The sequence below is a fragment of the Bufo gargarizans genome, chromosome 8 (assembly GCF_014858855.1).
Source record: "Bufo gargarizans isolate SCDJY-AF-19 chromosome 8, ASM1485885v1, whole genome shotgun sequence".
NCBI classification, from domain to species: domain Eukaryota; kingdom Metazoa; phylum Chordata; class Amphibia; order Anura; family Bufonidae; genus Bufo; species Bufo gargarizans.
In genome coordinates this window covers 81,660,074-81,687,082 of record NC_058087.1, presented here as the reverse complement: position 1 = coordinate 81,687,082, position 27,009 = coordinate 81,660,074, and the positions used below count along the sequence as shown (strand labels likewise).

Below are 27,009 nucleotides of genomic sequence, written 5' to 3'. Positions count from 1 at the left end.
GGTGTGGTGGGGGTGTGAACCATTTTGTCTCTTCAATTTTCCTGTCCTGGATGTGAGGTCCTAGTTGCATTGGTGTAGTCATGGGTGAGGGGAAACATATACAGGCTTGGACTGGCCCACAGGGGTACAGGGGAATCCCCCGGTGGGCCCTAGTCTCCCACCCCCTGCACAAGTGGCACATAACACAGTAGACTTATTGCACTACATACATATATTCAATGTACAGCACCTCAACCAGACTATGTTCATAAAAAAACGTGTAACATTTTTTATTTTTTTTAAATGTATCCATACGGTGGGCCCCTAAAATAAATTTTACTGGTGGGCCCTAGGTACCTCAGTCCGACGCTGAACATATATACAAGTCACTAAAACACTTTATTAATAAAAATACATAAGGTCAGTAATCGTATTCATGTATCTAGGTGTCCTTGTGTCTATATTCAGAATCCAAAAAGATTGTCTTGTATGCTACTTACTCTCCCAGTTTCCTTCAGGTGATGAGCCTAGATAGGGTAGTATATCCAAAAAGGGGAGGAAACACAGATCACCTTGATGTACACTTAGAAAATGCCAAGACGCTGCAGATATATTGTCTGCACCAAAATATTAGCTGTCTGCGAAATGTGTTCTCAATCTTTTTCTGGGTTGCATTGTAGTGCACCCAAAATACAGGTTAAACTCGAAAAATTAGAATATCGTGCAAAAGTCCATTTATTTCAGTAATGCAAATTAAAAGGAATTGCATTAATTCAGCTTAAAATTATAATTTTGTGAATAGGTTCAATATTCTAGGCTCAAAGTGTCACACTCTAGTCAGCTAATTAATCCATATCCCCTGAGCAAAGAGTACCTCAAAATTGCGACTTTGGAGTTTTATAAGCTATAAGCCATAATCATCCAAGTTATACCAAATAAAGGCTTGAAATATCTTGCTTTGTATGTAAGGAGTCTATCTCATATATTAGTTTCACCTTTTAAGTTGCATTACTGAAATAAATGAACTTTGCTCGATATTCAAATTTTTCGAGTTTCACCTGTATTGTACCTTACATGAGGTGCACGCAATGACATACACCACATGATCTAATATAGTAACATAGTATATAAGGCCGGAAAAAGACATTTGTCCATCCAGTTCGGCCTGTTATCCTGCAAGGTAGAAGCCAAATTCCTTCCTAACTCCAATCAGAATAACTCCCTGTATCAATGACCCATCTCTAGTAGCTATAACCTGTAATATTATTACACTCTAGAAATACATCCAGGCCCCTCTTGAACTCTTTTAGTGAACTCACCATCACCACCTCCTCAGGCAGAAAGTTCCATAGTCTCACTGCTCTTACCGTAAAGAATCAACTTCTATGTTTGTGTACAAACCTTCTTTCCTCCAGACGCAGAGGATGCCCCCTTGTACAGTCACCGAGTCAATGGAATTAATAAATAATTTGAGTACAAACTCCCTACTAGTACTGTATGACACTATGCTTTTGGTTTTGTGCATATCCCTACATAGTCCACATTTTGACGGCCTATACTCAAAAGGACCCCGAGACATGTAACCATGTTTGTGATCTCACTGTAGCATCTCCCAGTTTATACCAAAACAAATCACAAACATGGTAACATGTCACAGGGTCCTTTAAGTGTGGGTCTTAAGTGTGGCATTTTTTAAATATACATTAATGTGATCTGTTTTGCCTTCAGGTGATGAGCCTATAAAAGGTAGTTTGCCAAAAAAAGGGGAGAAGAGTGGGAGAGAAACTTGCAAAGAAGAGAAGCCTTTTGGATTCTGAATATAGATACCAGGAAACCTAGAGGCATGAATAAGAGGACTGACCTTATGTATCTTTATTGACAAAGTGTTTTTTTGTGATTGATATATATATATATATATATATATATATATCAATGTTTCTATTTCGAAGTCATAGAGTTAAAGTAATTTATCCCAATGTTGTAACTGTGTTGTGAAGGAAGTTGTTCTGTATAAACTGCTCTGTTTTAGGTGAGTCTTGGCTATGATTAAGAGCACACATTCTGTTAAAAATAGGGTTGTCACAATACATTTTGATTCTATTTTGATACCATAAAAAAGTATTGTGATACCCATAAAACATCAAAAAGGCCGCGTGCATTCCACATTTTATGGAACGTTCGGCCCATAGAACAGTCCTATCCTATTTTTGGGGGGACATGGTGACCAAAAAATGGTGATTGTTTTTTGTTGTTTTTTTTCTGTTACAGTGTTCACGGCATATGATATTTAAAAAAATATTTTAATAGCTTGCACTTTTTCGGGCTTGTCGATATGTAATATGTTTTTTTATTGTTTATATATTTTCTATGTAAAATTGGGAAAGGGGACGATTTAAACTTTTAGCATTTTTTATTTTTTTTTACTTTCTTTATTTTTTACTTACTATTAGCCTCCTATTAAAGTGAATAGGACTTTACACTGTCCCTGCTGCCCTGTGCTTTGTGCACACAGTGGCAGGAAGCTTACCATGGCAGCCAGGGCTTCAGGAGCGTCCTGGCTGCCATGGTAACCAATCGGAATTACACTGCTGGGGCTCTGATCGGAACTGCCACTGCCACCAAGGTGGAGGGGAGGAGGGAACCCTGTGGCCACTGCCACCATGACTTCAATACTGGAGGTGTTTGGGAGGGTGGTGCACTGCGCCACCAATGATTATAATTTATAATACTGGAGGAGTTGGGGAAGCGCACTGTGCCACCAATGATTATAATAGTCATAATACTGGGGTTGGGGGGAGCACTGCTCCACCAATGAATATAATTAACAAATTAATACAAGTGTAGGCTGTGGGTGCCGGCATCAGTATCACATATGCTGACTCTATGACGGGGCGTTGCGATACCTGCCAATTAACCCCTCAGGTGCCGCAGTGGTTTGCGGGATCCCTGTGCCCTGTTATTGAGTTCGATACCCAGTGCAATTCCATTTCAAAATGCGTAAGAATCTTTTTACCTGACCGTGTCATGTTTTTAGAATTTGACTAATAAAGGATAAAGTTTTAGAAGAACTAGAGATTTTTCAGTTTTCCTGGTTTGAGTAGCAGTCGGTCCATTAGATGCAGCCAATACATGGGCCGTGTTTCACAGACCAGGCAGGGTCGTGTGAATCAAGCCTTAGGCTACCTTCACATCTGTGATTTTAAACCCGGCAGGCTGTTCTGGCAGAGGAAGAAACTGCTGGATTTCACCGTATGCGACTCCATTAACTATAATGGGATCCGACTGGTTGCTGGCAGGAGTGCCACAGTTTGGCTGGAAAGCAGTCGGATCCCCTGTACTTAATGGGGTCTGGCGGTTAAAAGAAGTATCCGGCTATGCCAGGTAAAGTGAAATCTGGTAGGCTGTTCCTCTGCCAGAACAGCCTGCCGAATTTAAAAATGCAGATGTGAAACTAGCCTTACTAGCCTTCAGAGAAAACATAGGTTAAAAATGAGCTAGGAACAATGAGAAGAGTCATTCTGAGTGGCTTTGCCCTGATCTGCTAAGATTAATCAACAGGTCTCTCATTATATGCAAACAGGGAGAGACCAGTCAATCATCCCATATTGGGAAGGGAGAAGCTGCAATAGAAAGTCCCAGACGTTCTTTTTCCCTGTACCCATACAGTTTTTATTAACTACTTTCTCAATGGAAAGACATTGGTTTTTGAAAGCATACAAATCTATTCATGTGCGCATCTTACAAAGATGCTCATACATAGACTATAAAACTGTGTTAAAAAATTATAAGCCAAGCAACTACAGTGTGTAGAAAAGAAATTGGCATACCAAGCTTTAGTGCTGAGGGAGTGACTTCAATTTCCCCTCGAAGTGGCTGGTGTTTGGAGGACAACTCTGTTTCAAAAGGATCAGGATTGAGATGGTCTGCAATAAAGGATACATCATCTGTTCTATTGGATGCATCCTGTTCATCAAATACTGCAATCAGCTGCAAAAAGAACATACGAATTGTTAAATATATATATATAACTTACTCAAAGAAGAAATGACATACAAACTGAAAATAAATGACGGTCGCAACAATAATCAGTATTAGGAATTATTTGCAACCCAGACATTCATTTCTCAGCAAGGTTTCACAGGTTTCATAGCCAGCCACTTATAGGGAAATAGTTAGTAGACACATAGGGCTTTTAATATTTTATTTTTAAACTTGTCAATAAAAAAAAAAAAGTAAAAGGCTAAGGGAGAGTTCACATCTCCATTTCATTTTCCGTTCATCTGTCAGAAGAACAAAATTCAAAACAGGACCCCGTAAAAAACAAATCCTGTTGCATCAGATATACACAGGATCAATTTTTTCACAGGGTCCTGTAAAAAAACTGATTCTGTTGAACATTTAGCATCCGTTTGAGGCCCATTTTTTTGGGATGGGAAAAAAAGCCCTACATGCAGTACATTACCCACACCCCATCTGAAAAAAAGGATATCAGATGAAAATGGTTCAAATGGATGCCAAATGTGCAACAGGATTTTTTTTAATTTTTTTTTTTAACAGGATGCGGTTTCTTTTTTCTTGTTCTTCGGACAGATCAGAAGAACGGAAAATGAAATGGAGATGCAAACTCTCCCAAATGCCAACTTCACATCAATGATGTGGTTTTTATATTTCTTTTCAGAGAAACAGGAAAATGGAAACAAACTGATCCATTTAGTCTAATTTGTTTGAATGGGTTATTCTGAGCACCACTTGTGCTCAGTTTGTGTCAGTTCTATCAGGTTTCAGTAATTTTTGCTACAGAAAACCTAGTCTGACTCAACTGACACAAATTGAGCACAACTGATGCTCAAAATAAAACGGATCAGTTTTGTAAATTTTTCTGTTCCTCTGACAGAACAGTAATAGGAAAACATAACGCCTTTGTGAACTAGCCTTAGGCCGGTTAACATGTGTGCTTTGAACTTCAGCAGTCTGTTCCAGCAGAGGAACAGAATGCCAGAATTCACTGTATTCAGCGTACATGCTGGCTTTCGGTCGGACAAAAAAAAAAACAACTATATGCAGCTTTTTTTGCTCAGCCACAAGCAGGCATATGCATATGCAAGAAAGCGACTGGATCCACGGCAGTATCTAGTTATGCTGGATATGGTGAACTCCGGCAGTCTATTCCTCCACCGAACAGGCTACGGTTCAAAGCTCATGTGTGAACTCAACCTTTGACAAGATGTACACAAAAGCACAATTAGAATTGAGATTGATATTAAATTGGTGGTATTTTACAATCCCATTTCATAGATTTGAGTAGGTTAAACTTACCCTAAGATATAAGAGTAAGACTTGAACTCCCTAAGTCATAAGACTATAGTCTTATTATAATAACTTACTACTGTGAGCAAGAGTCCGATAACAGTAGGGTAAAGAAGAGGTAAAGAATTTGAATTCCCTGATGATGTGAATTCATCAGCAGAATACAGGCTATAATTTAACCCCTTAAGGACCGGGCTCATTTTCACCTTAAGGACCAGGCCATTCTTTGCAAATCTGACCAGTGTCACTTTGTGTGTGAATAACTTTAAAATGCTTTAACTTATCCAGGCCATTCTGAGATTGTGTTTTCGTCACATGTTGTACTTCATGACACTGGTAAAATGGAGTAAAACAATATTTATTTTTATTTATAAAAAATATACAAAATTTACCAAAAATGTAGAAAAATTTGCAAAGTTTCAATTTCTTTACTTCTATAATACATAATAATACCTCCAAATATAGTTATTAATTACATTCCCCATATGTCTACTTCATGTTTGGATCATTTTGGGAATGGCATTTTATTTTTTGGGGACATTACAAGGCTTAGAAGTTTAGAAGCAAATCTTGAAATATTTCAGATATTTTCCAAAACCCACTTTTTAAGCACCAGTTCAGATCTGAAGTCACTTTGTGAGGCTTACTTAATAGAAACCACCCAAAAATGACCAACTTTTGGAAATTACACCCTCAAACTATTCAAAACTGATTTTACAAAAATTGTTAACCCTTTAGGTGTTCCACAAGAGTTCTTGGCAATAGGAGATTCAATTTCTAAATTGAAATTTTTGGGGCAAATTTTCCATTTTAATCAGTTTTTTCAGTAACAAAACAAGGGTTAACAGCCAAACAAAACTCAATATTTATTGCCCTGATTCTGTAGTTTATAGAAACACCCCATATGTGGTCATAAACTACTGTACGGGCACACGGCAGGGCGCAGAAGGAAAGGAACACCAAATGGTTTCTGGAAGGCAGCTTTTGCTGGACTGGTTTATTTACACCATGTCCCATTTGAATTAAGGTGGCAGTTTGGTTGGGACTATTTTTAGGGTACATATGATTTTTGGTTGCTCTATATAAAATTTTTGTGAGGCAAGGTTACTAAAAATTTTAATTCTGAAATTTCATCTCCATTTGCCAATAATTCTTTTGGAACACCTAAAGGGTTAAAAGTTTGTAAAATCAGTTTTGAATACTTTGAGGGGTGTAGTTTCTTAGATGGGGTCACTTTTATGGAGTTTCTACTCTAGAGGTGCATCAGGGGGGCTTCAAATGGGACATGGTGTCAAAAAAACAGTCCAGCAAAATCTGCGCTCCAAAAACCAAATGGCGCTCCTTTCCTTGTGTGCCCTGCCGTTTGGCCATACAGCATTTTACGACCACATATGGGGTGTTTCTGAAAACTACAGAATCAGGGCAATAAATATAGAGTTGTGTTTGACTGTTAACCCTTGCTTTGTTAACTGAAAAAATTGATTAAAATGGAAAATTTGCCCAAAAAATAGCTGTTTTGAAACCTTTTTTTTTTTCATTTGAGGGGTTAGGTCATGTGTTATTTTTATAGTGCAGATTCGTACAGACGCGGCAAATCCTAATATGTCTACTTTTTAAACTGTATTTACGTTTTACACTATAATATCCTTTTTTAAACCCCAAAAAAACATTTTAGTATCTCCATAGTATGAGTGTCAGTTTTCTTTTAGTTTTTAGCCTACACCTTATAGCAAAAAAAGTGTAATAGCAAGTGATCAAAAAGTCATATACATCCCAAAATAGTGCCTCTCATCCAGCAAAAAATTTGCCCCTACTTAAGACAATCGGCAAAAAAGAAAAAAAAAAAAAAAAAAAAGACACTCAGACTATGGAGATACTAAAATGTAATTTTTTTGTTTAAAAAAACAATATTATAGTGTAAAACTTTAAATATATTTTAAAAGTAATTATATTAGGTTTTGCCACGTCCGTAAGAATCTGCTCTATAAAAATAACACATGACCTAACCCCTCAGATGAACACAGTCAAAAAAATAAAAAGAACAATGTAAAAAAAAGCTATTTTTTACACAGTTTTTTTTTTTTTTTTGACTGTGTTCATCTGAAGGGTGAACATATTTTTTTATTTTTTTAGCGATTGTCTGTGGCCAAATTAAAGAATTGGGGAAGGGGATTATAAATTTACTACTCCATTTAAGTGTGGTACTCCCTGAAGCAACCGTCAATGCAGAGGCCCGGATTATCGGGGCATGTGTCACACTGAGTGCTGGTGTATCCCCCTTCTGTTACACACTCTGCATTATGTTTGGGACCGTCCCTTCTTTCCAGTATGGGGGACCACACCTGGAAAGTGTTGGTCAGAGACGATCCGGGCGCCTCCAGTTCCCGAGGTACTTTGGCATGCTCTTTCTCGTTCAGAAAAGATTAGGGCCTTGAGGACTGCCTCATAGAACTGGAGGAATTTCCCTGTGTTGCCGGCGCTCCAGGATAGCACAAAAGAGTTGTACAAGGCAACCTGTACCAAGTAGATCACAACTTTTTTGTACCATGCCTGGGTTTTGCGCATGGCGTTATATGGCTTAAAGACTTGATAAGAGAGATCAGCTCCGCCCATATACCGATTGTAGTCAACGATACAATCAGGCTTGAGGACTGTTGCTGCGGTACCTCGTACAGGGACAGGGGTGATGCAGTTACCGTGAACTGTGGACAGTACAAGGACATCCCTCTTGTCCTTATATCTGACCAGCAACAGGTTTCCACTGGTAAGGGCACGGGTCTCACCCCTGGAGATAGGTACCTGGAGGGGGTGGGTAGGAAGGTCGCGTTGATTTTTCCGCACAGTCCCACAAATGGACGTGGATCTGGCGGCGAGGGACTGTAACAAAGGGATGCTAGTATAAAAGTTATCCACGTACAGGTGGTAACCCTTATCTAGCATGGGTGCATAAGGCCCCACACAACTTCACGCCATACCTCGCCCGCTTAGAGGCAACATACTGGTGGAAAATGAGTCTTAAATTTGAAAGCAATGAAAGACTCATCAACAGGTACATAGGCCTCCAAAAATTTGGCCCCAAAGTGATCGATAACCGGTCTGATTTTGTACAGGCAGTCATAGGCAGGATAACCTCGGGGGAGGGGGGATGACGACATGCTGCATTTCCGGATGGCCTCAAAACGGGAACGTGTCATGGCCATACTGTAGAGGGGGGTCTGGTAGAGGACGTCCCCACTCCAGTACTGGCTGACACAGTTTTTTATTTTTACTAGGCCCATGTGCAGCACAAGGCCCAAAAACGTCCTCCTCTTGGCTGCACTAACCGGAGTCCAGCCACCTGACCTAGCCAAAAAAGGAGCCTGGGTGTTGGGCGAACAAGTTAGTTTGGGCCACCATCAGATTCACAAAGTGGTCACTGAAAAAAACAAAAATAGTCATATTTAGTGAAGCCCACTGTGGGAATCTGGATTCCTGATTAGCCAACAAAATCAGGAATCACGGGCTCAAAGTCCTCTGTGGTAAACAATGCAAGTTCAACGGTAGGGGGCTCAGGTGGACTGGAAAACTAGTACAAGCCCCAGAGCTGCTCGCACTAGTGTGGGCCACAGGGTCCCTGGCATGGGGGTCCCCTTGCTCTGCCCGGCGGCATCGCCGCCACCTTGGGGGCTCATCATCATCGCTAGATGATGAGGAGGATGCAGATGACAAGAGGAAAGTGGGGTCATCCTCGTCCTCACTGGGGCCCTCTGAGTCGGAGGCAAGCAGGGTGTATGCCTCCTCGGCCAAGAACGTCTGGCGGGCCATAGGGGAGTGTGTGTGTGTGTGTGTGTGTGTGTATGTGGAAAACTTTATTAAGTGTGCGTGGGGGCACGGGTATTCGCGTACTTAGCCTAAACCTAACAGAAAGAAAAAAAAAGCCCAGAAAAATAATATTAAAACTAGCTGTTCAGTGGTGGGGTGGGTGATGCGCTAACAGTGGCCGGACACTAAGAGTACCGGCCACAATCAGCACACGCACAAAGGGGGGAGGGGGTGGGGGGGCAAGCTGAAGCACCCCTGGGGGGGGCTAGGGTCACACAGCTGAGTGTGATGTGGACCCCAGACACCCGATCAGAGTAATCCAAAAATACTTTTATTTTTATCCTAAACTTTCCCTGAGTATTCCTGCCTATTCTAAGCTCTCCCTAACCTGTCCCTAGGTAAGTTTTTAGTGCCAGATGGAATTATGGTGGCTCAGTGGGAGTGCTGGGATCAGAAGCTGGACAATGGGCTGCTCTCTCTCTCACTCCAGGAAGCAATGTGGAGGAGGAGAGCAGAGTTGGGGGAAGTTAACCCTGCCTACCTGTCCAGCCAATCGGAAGCAATCCCGAGAGGTGATGTCACAATCACCTCTCTGGATCAAAGGATGGTGATTGGTGGTGTATTATCACAACACTGATCACCATCCTATTTCGGGTTATCGGGTCACCAGAGACCTGAATAATCCTGAAACGCAACAAACCGCAGGTCTGAATTGATGGTGATCGGAAATACACAGGGCATACGGCGTACCTGTAAGCCCTGTGTCCGTAAGTACCGGGACATCAGGGCATTCAGGTACACCCTGTGTCCCCAAGAGGTTAAGTGTGCTGTGTATAGACCAGCAGGAATAGATGTTAAATATCTTGTGCCTGACAGGAAACAAGCAATGAATTTGGATTACCATGAAAGGCTCCCAATAGTTCAGACATAATACACTGCCTGTCCAAAAAAAAAAAGAAGTTGCCACCTGGATTTAACTAAGCAAATAGGTATGAGCCTCCTATTGGATAATTACTGCATGGGCGATTATCTTTCAGCTGGCAACAAGTTATTTAACCCCAACTGGTGCAATGAGTTGCTTCTCATTTCTTAAACAACCATGTCGAAAGACACATCTCGTGGTCGTGGAAAAGATGTTAGTCTGTTTGAGAAGGGTTTAAATCATTGGCATGCATCAAGCAGAGAAAACATCTAAGGAGATTGCAAAAACTACTAAGATTGGGTTAAGAACTGTCCAATGCATTATTAAAAACTAGAAGGATAGTGGGGACCCATCGTATTCGAGGAAGAAATGTGGTGAGGAAGAAATGTGGTGGGAAAAAAATCCTGAATGATCGTGATCGGCGATCACTTAAATGTTTGTTGAAATCAAATCGAAGAAAAACAACAGTAGAACTCAGGGCTATGTTTAATAGTTAAAGTAAGAGCATTTTCACAAGCAGAATGCAAAGAGAACTTAAGGGATTGGGACTGAACAGATGTGCAGCCGTAAGAAAACCACTAATAAGTGAGGAAAACCAGAAAAAAAGGCTTCAATTTGCTAGGGAGCATAAAGATTGGACTCTGGAGCAATGGAAGAGCACGTGGTCTGATGAGTCAAGATTTACCCTGTTCCAGAGTGATGGGCGCATCAGGGTAAGAAGAGAGGCAGATGAAGTGATGCACCCATCATGCCTAGTGCTGACTGTACAAGCCTGTGGGGGCAGTGCTATGATCTGGGGTTGCTGCCGTTGGTCAGGTCTAGGTTCAGCAACAGTATGTGCTCCAAAAATGAGGTAGGCTGACTACCTAAACATACTGAATGACCAGGTTATTCCATCAATGGATTTTTTCTTCTTTGATAGCACAGGCATTTTCCAAGATCGCAATGCCAGGATTAATCGGGCTCAAATTGTGAAAAAGTGGTTCCTGGAGCATGAGACATCATTTTCACACATGGATTGGCCACCACAGAGTCCAGACCTTAACCCCATTGAGAATCTTTGGGATGTGTTGGAGATAGCTTTGCACAGCAGTCAGACTCTACCATCATCAATGCAAGATCTTGGTGAAAAATGAATGCAACACTGGATGAAAATAAATCTTGCGACATTGCAGAAGCTTATCGAAACAATGCCACAGCAAATGTATGCTATAATCAAAGCCAAAGGAGGTCCAACAAAATATTAGAGTGTGTCACCTTTTTTTTTGGACAGGCAGTGTATAATAGAGTAGTTTAAAAAAGTATATAGACACACATGGAGCAGCTGATCTGCCTGAAAGGTACCAAAACTGTGCATTTTGCTGCATATTTTGGGGCATTACAATGGATGAAATCTGCAGCAAATATCTGCAACAAATTTACATGCTGTGGAGTTTAGGGTACAAAGCGATTTTGGTTGTGACATGTCACCAGTGTTAGTTTTTTTGTGGTTTGCATGTAGCGGTCACTGTAAACATGTGAGTCACACTGCAACACCATTCATTCCTATGGCCGTCCGACTACACCACGATCTTTGGTCAGTTGCGGCTAAAACTGTCGTGTATCCGAACCCTAAAAGTTATGAGAACATTTTGCTGCAGAAAATGTCTGCAGCAGGAAACACACAGAGATTTCTGCTCACCAAAGGAGAAGTGCATGGAGGAAATATTTAAAATCTCCAGCTCTTCAAAAAATGTATCCTGTATTAGTCACATTCTAAGAACATCACAGGGTCAATTAAAAAGACACTTATGCGTTTCGAATAACAGAATGTGTGTTCTTAATCATAGCCCGCACATTCAGTTGTTTGAAACAAGTAAGCATCTTTGTAATTGTGTCACCACCAGACATCTGAGAAGCTCTGACAGACGTTCTACAGAACCTTCTGCTTGAGGTTCCTTTTGTTTTGCTTTCGTTTTCTCATCTCGTTAGCCTCTCTCAGCTGTCATGTAGTTGCACTGATTGCATCCCTTTAAATCCCTTCCCATACTGCATCACCTTGCGGTTTATACAACTTCCTGGAGTGTGTGCATGCTGGATGCTACTACTGAGTCTTCTACAGATAAGTTTTGTTCATTCATTTGTGTTTTCCCGTTTGCTGGATCCCAGGTGACCCTGACTCCCTCTGTATCAAGTGTAGGGAGCCGGTGGTCATGTCCCCTCACTATTATAGGGTGTTCAGGTGTCAAACAGTTGAGGAACAAGGATATGCAATCATCTACCATAGAGATTTTTGCATAGGCTGAGCAGTAAGGGAGAGAGCCAGGGCTGTTCCAGGGCTTACCCTTTGGTTCCTTAGTTTTGGATCCAGTCAGCCGGATCTTCATTTTGTGTCTTCTAGCTTTCTGTACACCTTCCGTGACAGAGCCACTATGGGGCCACTATTTTTACAATGTGACTAATAAAAAGATAAAGGGGGTCATAATGTCCCCTATAGTTGGCAGTGGATCCTTCGGAGTTATGTAGAGGCACTAGCATCCACAGCCGGTCTAAATGTAAGCCAGCTTCCTTGCTGTCTTACATTTAGACCATTTTCTACGCCCGGTGAGACCGCCGGTCTTCCCCACTCGTGCCTCTCCTACTTTTTTAAACCTTACATAAGCGGGGGAAAAAGTCACAGATAGGTGCATTTCTGGTTAGTAAATGACCCCCAAAATATTAGAAGAGCTGGAAATTTTTCCTTTTTCTTGGAAAAGGTCTTCAACATGTGGATCATACTGGTTACAACTTTGCTGCAGATTTGCCGCACGCAAAATCTACTGCAGCATTTACGCCATATTTGGCCAAGCGCCAAGGGGTGTGGAGCATGAGCAGGTACAAGGGGACAGACCATGACAGGGCTGCGACATTAGGAAATAAAGATTTACTTTCATGCTTAGCATTAAAATTAGCTATATTGTCCATTTAATGCATCTTGACAAGAAACCTTCTGTCCATGCAAATGAATGTTGTGCAAAAAATCTTCCTGGAGGAGGAATAAACATCTCTAACAAGGAAAATAAGACTATACTAATTAAAGACAAAAACCTATGATCACAGCTCCGACCCGAGATCACAGTACAATAATAGCCTTGCAAATAATGGATTCATTCAGGCTGTCAGACGAACACAGCTAATAATAATCTGTGACAACAGAAGAGATGCATGATTTAAAGAATGTAACAACAAGAAAACTAAAAACCACAGATTTTACATGGTATATAAATTCTCCAAGAACAGCTGTAGGAACACAATAGAAAATGTAATTAACTCCAAATTCTGTTACTACCGCGGATATCACATCTCACTAACAAAGTTCAAAGAAGCTGGGACTAGGCCTTACTGGTGATTTTTTTTTTTTACTTTTAAAGCCACTTTATGGTTGCCATTGGTCAATGCATTTGTAGGATGATAATACGGCACTTACTAATATAGTCTTTGTTGAAATTCTGTGACATTTTCTAACTTCATAAGGTATGCCCGTTGTTTGCCAAGTCTTTTGTTCTGTTCGCACAGAGGTCTTGTCCATAAGATGGCCTCTGATAGAGGATCATCTGACCAGGCAATAGACCTCCATTTGATGTCTCTTCCATTCAAACACACTGCACCTGCCATCTGTACTTGCATTGTTGGGAGTTTACTGTAGGTGTAGTGTTTGAATGGAGGAGCATAGATATTTGCCTGGTCACATCAGCAGCCATCTTATGGACAGGACCTTTATATGGACAGCACAGAAGACTTGCCTAACCAGGGGGCATGGCTCATGAAATATAGCAAATGGCACAGAATGTGTTATATAGTCCCCTTACACATTGGTCACAAATAAATCAGAAAGTGGCCAACCCCTTCAATGCACATACCTACAGCAACATGATTACATGCAAAGTGCATGAAACCAAATGTATTCATAAGATTGTGCTTTTACACAGTAGACATTTTTTAAACGATTGTAATTGAAGTATTGTAAAACAGAATATGCAACTCAAAAAGAGAGTAATTCCCACAACAAACAGAATTTTATTGCCTGTCAAGCAGAGTCAAGGGAGTCACATACACCCAGCTGGTAGCTACCTAGCTTAACATCAGGAATGTCACAGCATTGCTATATATTGTGCAAACTTTTTAGAAATTGGTAGAGTACACATTTTCTCAAATTCTTAGTGATGCCAAACACAACCCTGGTAGCTTTGCATGTGGATCCTGAGTGGAGATCTCTCCAGCAACAGGATAAATGCATATGATACAATTACTTGTGAATTTACTTTGAGGATGTTTGCCAAATTCCTAGAGTAATATGGTGCAGAAATTTTCCTACTATGCAAATTTTGGAATCTGCAGCATGTCAATTTTCAGAAAATCTGCAGCATGTCAAATAGTTTTTTACAGATTTTCCCCCATTGTGTTCAATGAGGAAGTGAAAAGCCACAACAAACCCCATTTGGGGTGGTTCCTATGAATTACCCGAGATTCCATAGCAGAGCCCACAAATCCTAAATAAAATAAAAATAAAAACTTTACTCATGCATGTCTTTGTACAACCCAGCCTACGGCAATAATGTCCCATCCCTTAAGAGCACTGCAGCCAATCACTGCTGTAGTCACATTGGCAAAGATGTCATCACGGTAGGCTGGGTTGTACAGAACCACAGAAGTGCTACTGCAGTTGAATAGTCATATTTCATTTTCTCCACTAAACTATTTGGTGCAGATTTGCTTCTGCAGATTTTGTTATGGGTTCTTGTGGAACTGCTGCAGACGTTTTTCGTAGCAACTCTGCTATATGTACATGTAGCCGATAGCCGAAATTTTATTTTCTAGAAAGTGCCATGAACTGTGTTAGCACTCTGTATCCAATTACTGTAAGTGGTGTTGAGTGAATGGAAGCATCGGAAGCGTAATTCGGTCTGAAGTTTAAGAAAAATTTGATTTGACACAAATCCGAATTTCCTCATGCTCTGTGGTAATGAATCAGTTCTTTCTAAAACAGCGGCTGCACATATTACAAAGGGAAAGTAAGAAGCCTGGGAACACCCATAATGCCGTGCAGCCAGCAAATCCGCAGATAGCCATCCCCTGTGATGTCACAGCCCTATAAAATACTGGTCATGTGGGCTCCGCCACTGTCCTGTGAGAGATAGGGAGAGATGTGGCAAGCGCTCATACGCTAAGGACAGTGTTGCTGTAATAATCCAGTGGCTATGTTTGATCCATCCATAATGTTTAGCCATCTGGTCTTAATCCTAATAATTTTAGGAGGGATACACAGGGTACTATGTTCATCCCTGTTGAGGATCCCACAATTTTGTTGCCTTGAGGAATGTTTTCCAGCCTCATTGCTGTGGACCATCTCTGGTACTTTACACAGGAAGACAGAGTCTCCATCTCCCCCAATCCTCACCGGGCGAGGAGGCACCAGGTTAGGAGATTAACTTCCAAGCCTTCACACTGAGATTAGTCCACCAAGTGTTTCATGACAATAATTTTAAACAAATCTAATTTCTTGGTGATCTTCGGCGAATCAGCCGAATGAAATTTTTCAAAACTATATTTAAATGTCCTGCAATGTTCTGTGTTTAGCAAATTACACAATCAGTACTTTGTAGAACAGTGATGACCAACCGAGCACATTATGAATGCTTTAGATGTGGCTCCTGATTGTATCCAAAGGCCCAGCCAGAAAGAAAATACACCACAACAGCGTGGACAAGGCCAGTTATTAGTCCAATATGCAATATTTCATATGTATAAGTGGCTATACTGGAAACCTCCAAATTATATAAAAAGTTATCTTACAACTAAACAATTGAAGCTGCCACTCAGTTAAAGTCTTTGCTTAGTATACTTTACAGCATATGTTTTATTCGCTTTGCTCAGTGGATTTTACCGTTAAACATGACCTGGACAAGCCGGGACACTACTGGACCGCTCAAGATAAGATAACCACTGTGTTTCACACATTATTAAACCCCAGGTTTCTGTTAACGTGTCATCAGTTGTAAAACTGACCATCTCATTACATGAGATTAGATCATAATGTGTCTCTAGACCCCAGCAAATGTTAGGAAACACTCAGGTTCATGTGATTGTGCTGATACAAATCTTTGGTGACAGGACTGCATAGAGCAAATTTAGCTTTGATTTGATCCTGAAACACAATATCTTACCGTCTACCAAAGCCTAATTAGTTATTTTCTAGACTAGGTGCCAGGCAGTTATTGTTCATCTGAGCAGTTCACCACTTGTAATTAAAATGAGCTTTATGGCTAATGGAGAGCGCAAGATAAAGCACTCAACCCGCAAGAACACTCAATCATAAAACTATTTATCGCTGGCTTTATGGATTTATGCATTTTGTCTAGCCACAAATTATTTCAAAATAAAATTCTTTCTGCATTTAAAAATAATGGAATAACTTTGATTATAATTAATTTCTAAATGTGCATATAAGTCATATCTAATAAGATCTAAGTGTTTTACTAGTAAATACAGTAGCAAAAAGAACAATGCTAATAAGCTAGATATAAATCCTGTAGGGCACTATAAAGGGTATGGATATGAGCACCTGCAAACACCATGTTACAATTTATACACAGAGCCCCCTAACGACACATCAAGAGTGAAAAAAATAGTCAAAATTTTTAAACTTTTTTACATCATCAATGTTGATGTCATGTGTCAAAAATAAATAGTGCATAACTAGGATTCCTGTATAACCACACAATAAAAACTGTAATCTATCTAAATAGGGGATATGGACAGGGGTAATCCAAAAAGAACAGGATGACTTATAATACTACACAGACACATGTTCTCACTTGTAAGGGCACCTTCAAATATGTCCGACCTTTTTTCTCTACTCCGCATAGACAAAAATGCCAGATGGAAACTGTTCCTCAAACTGATTCCAAAGTTTACTCTGAGGTTGTTTTTCTAACTCGTGGCATCACTTTTACTGTTGGACAGAAAAATGTTGCAGAATTTCTTTGAGTATAAAAGCTGCATATACAGTACGTGTTATGGGTCCAGGAAAGTTGGGGCTCCTCAAAAGTAAAGAAAAAAAAATAAAAATAGCACACCTAGCGTAAAAATCTTTCTGAGCAAAAAGAATAATTAAAATAAATTATGGGCTTTGAGAATAAAATATACATTGTCTATCAGTGCAAAAATGCATCATGTGGTACTGCTACTGCCCAGTATATGATTTTTTAAATTAAGGTGTATTCTTAGAACATTTTTCTCCATAATTTTATTATAGTAATCAATCACGATGTGTGATTAAACCTTATGGACATGAAATCTGGCAGGCAACTAGTTACTGTCTAAAGAGAAAAAGTCCAATAAACCTTTGACATAATTATAACACAATGTCAATGTTTTATACAGATCGAACAAGATGATGTCAAGTTAGGTCTGTTTTACCTATTAATTGCCAAAGGACTTATCTGACAAACCAAATAAAAATGTAAATAGGTGTAGCACAGGGTCATTAATCCATAGTATAAAATATTTCATGAATGGAAGATGCAGTCACTTGAACTTTCTTCCCATTGGCTTTGTTCCCAAGCAGATATTTAGCTGGTACTCAGCTTTGCTCTTACTTTAATTCTACCTTATTTATTATTTTGAATGACACACTGACTCTTACTTTCATTCAGTAAAGTAAGTGTTTATCCTTCTTTTCACACATTGAAAAAATGAGAATAGTGGAATTAAAGCCAGTGTCTTGAATATTAATAAAGTAAATACTTCATGTTTTAAAACTAATACATTATATACTGTAAAATAAAGACAGGTTAAGCACTAAGCAACCAAGTAAAGATTCCCCTTTAAGCGATACATTACATGAAAAGACAGAAATTCTGGATCACCTCCTCTATTTAGTCACTGCTTCCCATCATAGCACAGTATGTCCTGTCAGATGCCTGTGGATTTTATATGCACAGGCAGCAATATGATGTCATATAGAATGATGATATTACATTACATTTTTTTTTTTTTTTTTTATTTAAATAAAATTGAATGGCCAATGAAAAAGAAGCAAGTGATATGTTAATTACGTTTTGCAGTAAATGTGGTAAGAATAAGCAAAAACAAAAAGGCAGAATATTTTTTAATGCATTCATATTTAATGGTAATTTATATGAACCTCAAAATTATGCCTATACGATCTCCAACTTATTCCAAAAACATCAAAGCCTCAAATAGCAAAGAAAATGTAAACCTAGAAAAGCTATGGCTGAGAGAACACAGGTAGGTAAAAACAAAAAGATGTCTATGATTCTTACACCCATCGTTGGCTTTGCTCTGTTATTCTATACACAATTCTGTTTTTTTTTAGCATCAGAATGTGCAATATCATGGTAAATTACTTCAGGAGCTGTTTTCTTTTTTAATTATTGATCAGGATAGTTTTCATATACTATATATTATACATCCAGTGAAACCCAAAACTCCATTGAGAGTCTTCTAGGGGGTGGTCTTATCCAGAAGGTGGATGCATAATATACTGTGGAATTGAAAACCGTTTACAGGAAATCTGGTCTGGAATGTACATACACAGACCATGGGTAGTCCAAGTCATTAAACAGGGTATTTATACAAATTCTGCTAAGACAACACATTTATTAAAAGTTTTGTCCAGCTTTTTGGAGTCTGCTCCCCTACACTCCACTTCAGCTCCATGGGTCCCTTGTTCCTTTCAGCAGTCTTCCAGTCCCCATCTTGTATATTTCTGAATGGACAGGGTCACATGCACCGATGCAGTGGATTACTGGTTTTAGTGATGTTGTGATCCCAAGTGGCACATCACTGCTGGGTCACAGGCCACTTGGTGAAACATTAGGGATCGACCGATTATCGGTTTTACCAATATAATTGGCCGATATTCAGGATTTTCAAAGTTGTGGTTATCGGCATCTATTTTGCCGATATGCCAATAACGAATCAGGAACATGGATCGCGCTGCTGTCAGCGCAATCCGTGTTCCCTCAGCAGCCCGGGGAGAAGGAAGCAGTGTCTCCTTCCTCCCTGTGCCACTGCTGCCACCAATGATAGGAGAGAGGAAAAGAGGAGGGGAGGGGCTGTGGTCACTGTGCCAATGTTGTTAACTCATTCATTAAAATTCAACAGGAGGCAGTTGCTGGCTGCAGAATCATATAGCCGCACCCGATCTCTATGACAAGTAGCTGCCATCCGCGGCAGTTAACCCCTGCCGCACCTGAGGGGTTAACTGCCGTGGATCGCAGCTACCGCTCACAGAGGTCGGGTGCGGCTATATGACTCTGCAGCCAGCACCCGCCTCATGTATATGAATTAATGGGTGAGTTATCTTCATTGGTGGCACAGTGTGTCCCCCTAACCCAAGCCCCCCAGCATTACTCATAGGTGGCAGTGGCCACAGGGTCCCCTCCTCCTCATTGGTGCAGTGGCATTTGTGATCGGAGCCCCAGCAGTATAAGCCGGGGCTCCGATCGGTTACCATGGCAGCCAGGATGCCACTGAAGCCCTGGCTGCCATAGTCTGCTCCCTGCTGCTGTGTGCACAAAGCACAGGGAGCAGGGAGAGTGTGAAGTCCAATTCACCCTAATAGAGAACTATCAGGGTGAATAGGACAAGGGTTCTAGCCCCTAAGGGAGCTAAAAGTTAGTAAAAATAAATAAAAAATCTAAAAAAAACACAAACACCAAAATATTAAGTATAAATGAAAAAGAAAGATTAAAAAAAAAAAAAAAAAGCTACACGTTAACAATAAACATGTTCATTTTCAGCAGATTTGTGTAGGAATTTTTAGTTAAAAAAAAAATGAAAATGCACAGAATATTGGTATAAATTATCGGCCATCGGCCTAAAAGTTCACAGATTATCGGTATCGGCCCCCAAAAAAAAACTATATCGGTCGATCCCTAGAAAACATCACTGCTGTTGGCCATAATTGGTGCAGCAATGCAGTGCACATGACCCTGTCCATCTGGAACTTTATAGGACACAGACCAAAAGACCACAGAAGGGAACTATGTGGGCAGAAACATAGCAGCGGGGAGGAAAGACTGGATTTAAGAATAAAAAAAAAAGTCCAAAAAGTTGGACAACGTCTTTAAGGCTAATCATCCCAATTTCTATGTTCCAAATTTAAGGAGAATAGGCAGAATTCAAAAGTTGAAGAATTATTATTGGACTCTATCAAGTGATCCAGAGATGAATCCATGAGAAAATTACACATTCATAATGACCCCCCTCCAACCAAACTAAAAATAATTGTCAAATGTGCATCCTACCATTCTTCCACTGTTAATTGTTATAGATAAGGTGGGACTTCTTAGGCTACTTTCACACTGGCATTTTGGTTTCCGTTTGTGAGATCCGTTCAGGGATCAGTTTTGGCCTTATTGCATTCTGAAAGGATAAGGATCTGCTCAGAATGCATCAGTTTGGCTCTGTTCCGTCTCCATTCCGCTTTGGAGGTGGACATCGAAGCACTGCTTGCAGCGTTTTGGTGTCAGTCTGACGAAACTGAGCTAAACGGATCCGTCCTGAAACACAATGTAAGTCAGAGGGGACGGATCTGTTTTCACTGACACAATCTGGCACAATAAAAAACGGATCCGTCCTCCACTGACTTTCAATGGTGTGCAAGACGGATCCGTTTTGGCTATGCTAAAGATAAGAAACAAATATAAAGCCCAAAACAAGTATCCAGGACCCACACCTAGGCTAGCATTGCATGTGGTTGTATTATCTGAACGGCTGCGTTTGCGCAGATCCATGACGGATCCGCACCAAATGCAAGTGTAAATGTAGCCTTACTTGTTATATTGTAACTTCTTGATATTGTATCTCATGATTCTCAATTATTGGCAATGGTAATGCCTTCAAGGAGGATCTCATAGAAGTTTGTCTTTCTACAACAGAGATCATGACTGCATTCTAACTACTTGGTAATTTAAAGGTGAACAGTTCCAAATCAGTTGTGCTAAATTTTCGTCTTTTTCCACATGATGTGGCACTTGCCAAGTAGATGTTTCTTTCTAGTGGCATAATGGACGCGTGTAAACGGTAACATTCCCACATACCAAACCTTAACAAGTATACATTCTTTTGACACAACTATTTCTCATTATTGTTATTTTTTTATTGGTAGGCAATGCAGAATGAGAAGTTCCACATACAGGACCTGAAAATCTTGCAGAAATAGCTTAATTTTTAATCTCCCTTCTCAAACCTTGAAGTTCAAGAGGGGGGGGGGGGGGTATAGTGACCATCAGAATAAAGCAATCCTTTTCAGGTTTACATTGCTGTCTCTCTGGGGGTGAGAAATGGAGATAAAGAAAAACAGCAGCAGGTTTCAACAAATTTTTAATTCCCCCCTGAAAAGTGTTAAAAAGAATGTGGGCAACCACACTGGTAAAGCTGTACAGAATGCACGTAGATGGGAAAATGGAGGGTATTAATGAGTACATACAAGATTTGATGCTCTGTAAATTTATTGTGGTCTCTCTCTAACTAATTATGCTGGCATCTCATATGTTACGTATGGTTTTTGGTGGGCTTTAGTGGGATTCATCGGGTCACTTCCAGCATGTATCAGATTCGAGTGACAAGAAATTGCAAACTACAGGGTGAATATTACTGTTATGTCGCTAGGCAATAACTGTTATTGCTGTTATATTTCCTTCCTTTTCTAAAAATATGATTGTATATGTAATGTTTTCTTTTGTAAAACATAAAAGCAATAAACATTATGATTAAGGGTCCATTCACACGTCCGTTGTTTCTTTCCTGATCTGTTCCGTTTTTTGCGGAACAGATCTTGGCCCATTCATTTTCAATGGGTCCTGAAAAAAATCGGACAGCACAATGTCAGATTTTTTTTCAGGACCCATTGAAAATTAATGGGTCCAGATCTGGTAAAGATCTGTTCCGCAAAAAACGGAACAGATCAGGAAAGAAACAACTGACGTGTGAATGGACCCTTAAAAAAAAGGAATGTGGGCAAAAAATATGGCCATGAATCTGTTTGAAATGGTAAAAAACAAACAAAAAAAATGACCAATAGTGATTTGTACAGTAGTTCATGCTGCAGTTATGTGACATGTTATCATGCCCAATGCTACCATTAATGCATACACATTTGACAAATTTGCTTATTTTCAACAAAATAAATGTTTTTCAACTATGCTTCATTAGGGCAGATCTATGGATCTGTCACTGCTACTTTAGGTGCAATTTATAATGGGGTACAAAGGAACTTTAAATCCAACTCCCACTTCACATATGTAACCCGGGTTGCTGCCCTGTTTATCCATACAACATAGAATATTGCACTGTATGTTCACCGCTGAGGCTGAGAAAAAGGTAGCCACCTGGTAACTGGCACAAACATATACTCTAGAACAGACAGCAGCAGCCCCCTATAAGTCCAGCTGTTCTAAAACTACAACTCCCATAATACTGCTTTCACTTCTATGGGAATTACAACAGCAGTCAAGTACCTGTGCATGCTGGGAGTAGTAGTTTTGCAGCAGGTGGAGTGCAGAAGGCTGCTGATCTCTAGATTCTCTAGAACCTAAATTAGGGGGATTCTGTAGCTTTGCTTTATTCTCTATTTTTCAAACTTGGCTGTGTATGGTTCCCATAAAAGAGTTCTCCCTTTGATATTTTGAGATTTTACAGAAAAGTAACAGCTGACATCACATTAGTAATGTAAATTCTCCCTCACGCACACACTAAACAGACCCGAGGACTGTAAAACTATTGTGATTTATGTACAGCAAATATTTATTACAGCTACTCGCAGTCTGTTGAAATCATTTTGATTAATTCCTGGTAAAAAAAAAATATATATTTAGTTTTTTCTTCTTCTAAAAAGTAACCCTTTCTCCAATGTCTGGTGTCCCGTGGTACGCAAAGCAATGGCCTTTCCTTACTCGTTGAAGAACTAACTGCCCAAAAACTACACAGAAAAAAATCCCTTGGCTGCATCATGTCCTAATCCAGGGGTTATTTCCTTCGAAGGAGCCTTCTTACAACGGCGCTTGAAGAGGTTTAAAAAGGCTGAATTAATGACTCCTTTGAGGACAAGAAGATTACAATATAGCATTTTTGAGTTGCTTCAACTGTTGTTGTGTCTGTTAAATGGAGTCTATAACCACCAAAATCAGTTTCAATGTAAGCATACTGCCATATAGGGTAGGTGCCCTGAAAATAACCATATCTTTCTTGTGAAAACCTAGTCCTCTAATCCTGGGAAACACTTATTTTATTTTATACAAATAAGGTTTTCAGTGCACTGTGGGCAGGGCAACTCCATTTAGTGCAACATCTCTCTGCTGAAACGCTGCCTAGTGACTGCTTCCTATTCTTTAATTTACAGTCCCAGAAATGTCAGAGCCGGTACTGATAACACAAAGGAGTCCTGCCCACAATGCACCAAAAACCTTATTTGCATAAAAATAAGCATTTCTTAGGATTAGAGGACCAGATTTTCACAAGAAAGTATGGTTATATTCCGGGGCACCTACCCCACATGGCCGTATGCTTACTTTGAAAACGTTTTTTGCTACCTGTAGGTGGGGTTTTGAAAACCATATCCAATTGTCTTGTACTATAAATTGCTGGTGGTCTGTAATCTGCACCATAAACCCGCAATTTTTAAACATGTCCTGATTTTCTCTAAAAACTCACTGTTTATTAGCTTCCCTTTGCAGCAATTTTTTTAATCTCTTAAAATATCTAAACCTAGAAACATTGCCAGTTTCAGATAACAGTGTTCACTGTGTGGGAGCATGAATTCCTGCAGTGGGTTCCTTTGAAAAGACCGTATGACCTTATAATGATTTATATTGCTCCGTGTCTCACCCAACTCAACTGTTATGATCTGTACTAACATAATGTAGTCAGTACAAATGATTACAGTTGAGCTCAGGCAGAGACACAAAGCATTATAAATCATTATAATGCCATGTGGACCGGGCAGAGTCCACTTCAGGAATCCATGCTCTCACATGGAGTGTGTTTCAAGCAGTGAACACATTTATCTGAAACTGGCCGAAGGATGGTTTCATGCATTGTTTTTTGTGGCATTTTTTCCAGATTTTTGCCAGCTGCAGTGGTCGAGCTTCCACACTACAGGAAAATGTGCCAGCGTCTTGGGCATCAAGGACCATGGGAGCCCACAAAGGCACACATGCACAATAGCTACTATCCCAGCCATCCTATATATCTGTGCTGGAAACGAGCAGATGCAATATGGACAATCACATTGGACAATTACATGTATTAACTTTCTCTACATGATAAATGCCACTTTCTGAAGAGAGACAACCCCTTTAAATTCCAGCGACATATCTGTTTTTTATGAACATGACAACTCACAGAAGAAAGTGCTCAGAAAACATGAACAGTCCATTAAAAATACCAGGCTTTTAAAACTGCCCCATAAATTTTCTAAGGCTTTAAACACCAAAGCTGTTCCAATGGGTATAAAAACTAAAGGATGAATTTGGAGAGGAAGCTATGAATTTCTTCTTTTACAAATGCTTTAAAATGACCCTAAATCTACAAGGACTAACATTCCGCAGTTCAGAATCTCCACCTTAAGAATACATTATACATCTGGATCTATAAAGCTTAAGTATGGACATCTGCACGTTCAGTTATCTCTGGTTACTGGTCTATGTATCTATCAGCAATAATTCAGAAGAATTTCTTATTTTTTTTCTGTCCTTTTTGCTCCAAATGAGCTGCCAGGCTAAAGATAATCTAGCAGAGAAATTGGACCTGTGAATGTGTAGATCTCTGGAGCCAGGGGAGGCAGGACCAGGGCTGGTTCTAGCTTTGTTAGAAAGACATAGTCATGTACTATATGTCTGATTTTTATTTATTATATCAATCATAACCCCTTTAACCGCCTGCGGACCGCCTAACACAGGATCGCGGTCCGGAGGCGGCAGTGTGAGGCAGAGTCACGCATATACGCGTCATCTCGCGGGACGCACAGTTCACAGTGAGTACACCAAACAGCACACTTAGCCCGCAGATCACCCCCCATTACCCCAATTAACCCCTTGATCGCCCCTGTCAATCAGCTAGTGAAAGGGAAAAAAGTGATCAGTGTAAACTGTCACTTTTTTTTTTTCACTGGTATTGACTGATAGGTTTTAGGATAGTTTAGGCCCCTTGGTTAGGTAGTTAGCAATCATTTAGCGCCCAGCCCACCGCACCGCAGTCACTGATTCACTGATTCACTGATTAGCGTATTGCTAATCAGCATTTGTACTTTTATAGTATCTGTAAGTGATCAAAACTGATCACAGTCAGATCTATAATAGTATTAGTGTCACCTTAGCTCGCCCTCCACCTAAAACGCAGGGTTTGCCCGAACAGGCCTGATCGGTCGCCCACACGTGCGTTCACCCACGCCCACCCCGCCGCAGTGACCCAAAATATATATATAATTTTTTTTTTTATCACTGCACAATCACTTTACAAGCGCTGCGGCGATAAAAAAAAAATCAGTTTTGATATTTTTTATCAATCGCAGCAGCCTCCGGTACTTTACTAGCCTCCCATTTGTAAGACAGGCTTGCTTTTTTTCTTGGGTAATCTCAGGGAATACCCCCTAAATTTAGTAGTACAAATGTCAAACAAGGGGTAGTCTTCTGAAGAGGCCTACAGGCTACTGACCCAGTCGGATGAGGAATGGGAACCCTCATCTGACGAATCCAGCGGGTCAGAATATGAAACTGTAGAAAGCAGTGGCAGTCTGACCCAAAGTTCGGACGAGGAGGTTGAGGTCCCTGATACCAACAGGCGTACCCGGCCCCGTGTTGCTACACCACAGGTTGCGCAGGATCCTCTTCAAGGGCAGCAGAGTGGGGCTGGCGCTGTCGGATTACGTGGTGAGGCATACACCAGCAGCGCAGCCCACCTTGGACCTAGTACCAGCACTGCTGTACAACATGGTGAAGTGGTGAGCACCAGAAGGGCAATTGAAGCTGGTACGGTGGCACATGCAATAGTTACCCCGTCGCAGCCACCGCACAGACAGGCCCATAGACCCCCTAGAGTCCCTGAGGTGCTGGCAAACCCTGATTGGCAGTCCCCAACTTCAGCCGCACCATTAGTTCCCCCTTTAACCGCCCAGCTTTTGACCAGCTCCACAAAATTTGGCCCCTCATAGACCACTTCAACAACAAATTTCCAGATTTGTATACCCCTGAGCAAAACATCTGCGTAGATGAGTCCCTTATACATTTTACCGGGCGCCTTGGCTTCAAACAACACATCCCAAGCAAGTGCGCCCGGTATGGGGTCAAATTGTATAAGCTTTGTGAAAGGGCCACAGGCTATACCCACAAATTTCGGATCTATGAGGGTAAAGATCAGACCCTGGAGCCGGTTGGTTGCCCTGACTACCTGGGGAGCAGTGGGAAGACAGTCTGGGACTTGGTGTCACCCTTATTTGACAAGGGGTACCATCTTTATGTGGACAATTTCTACACAAGTGTGCCCCTCTTCAGGCATTTGTTCCTAGAACAGATTGGCTGCTGTGGCACCGCGCGACCTAGTCGCCGGGGCTTCCCCCAACGACTCGTTACCACCCGTCTTGCAAGGGGGGAGAGGACTGCCTTGTCTAATGAAGAACTGCTCGCGGTGAAATGGAGAGACAAGCGTGACGTTTACATGCTCGCCTCCATTCACGCAGACACGACAATACAAATTGAACGAGCAACCAGTGTCATTGAAAAGCCCCTCTGTGTCCACAACTATAATTCGCTCATGGGAGGGTTGGACTTCAATGACCAGATGTTGGCTCCTTATTTAGTTTCCCGACGCACCAGACGCTGGTATAAGAAGGTGTCTGTATATTTAATTCAATTGGCTGTATATAATAGTTTTGTTCTCTACAGTAAGGCTGGGAGAAAAGGATCCTTACTCAAATTTCAGGAAGAGATCATCGAGAACCTCCTGTATCCAGGAGGTTC

At 40.7% G+C, this 27,009-nt stretch overlaps 1 protein-coding gene across 3 annotated transcripts in view; it reads right to left on the bottom strand.

The window, feature by feature from the left end:
* The window catches only part of PARD3B (par-3 family cell polarity regulator beta), a 1,547,452-nt gene that overhangs the window by 1,256,781 nt on the left and 263,662 nt on the right, over nt 1-27,009 (bottom strand). For all 3 annotated transcript variants that reach the window (XM_044302617.1, XM_044302618.1, XM_044302619.1), the window contains exon 3: nt 3,807-3,966. In XM_044302617.1, the coding sequence (XP_044158552.1) occupies nt 3,807-3,966 (160 nt within the window). The remainder of the gene's footprint in view (nt 1-3,806; nt 3,967-27,009) is intronic.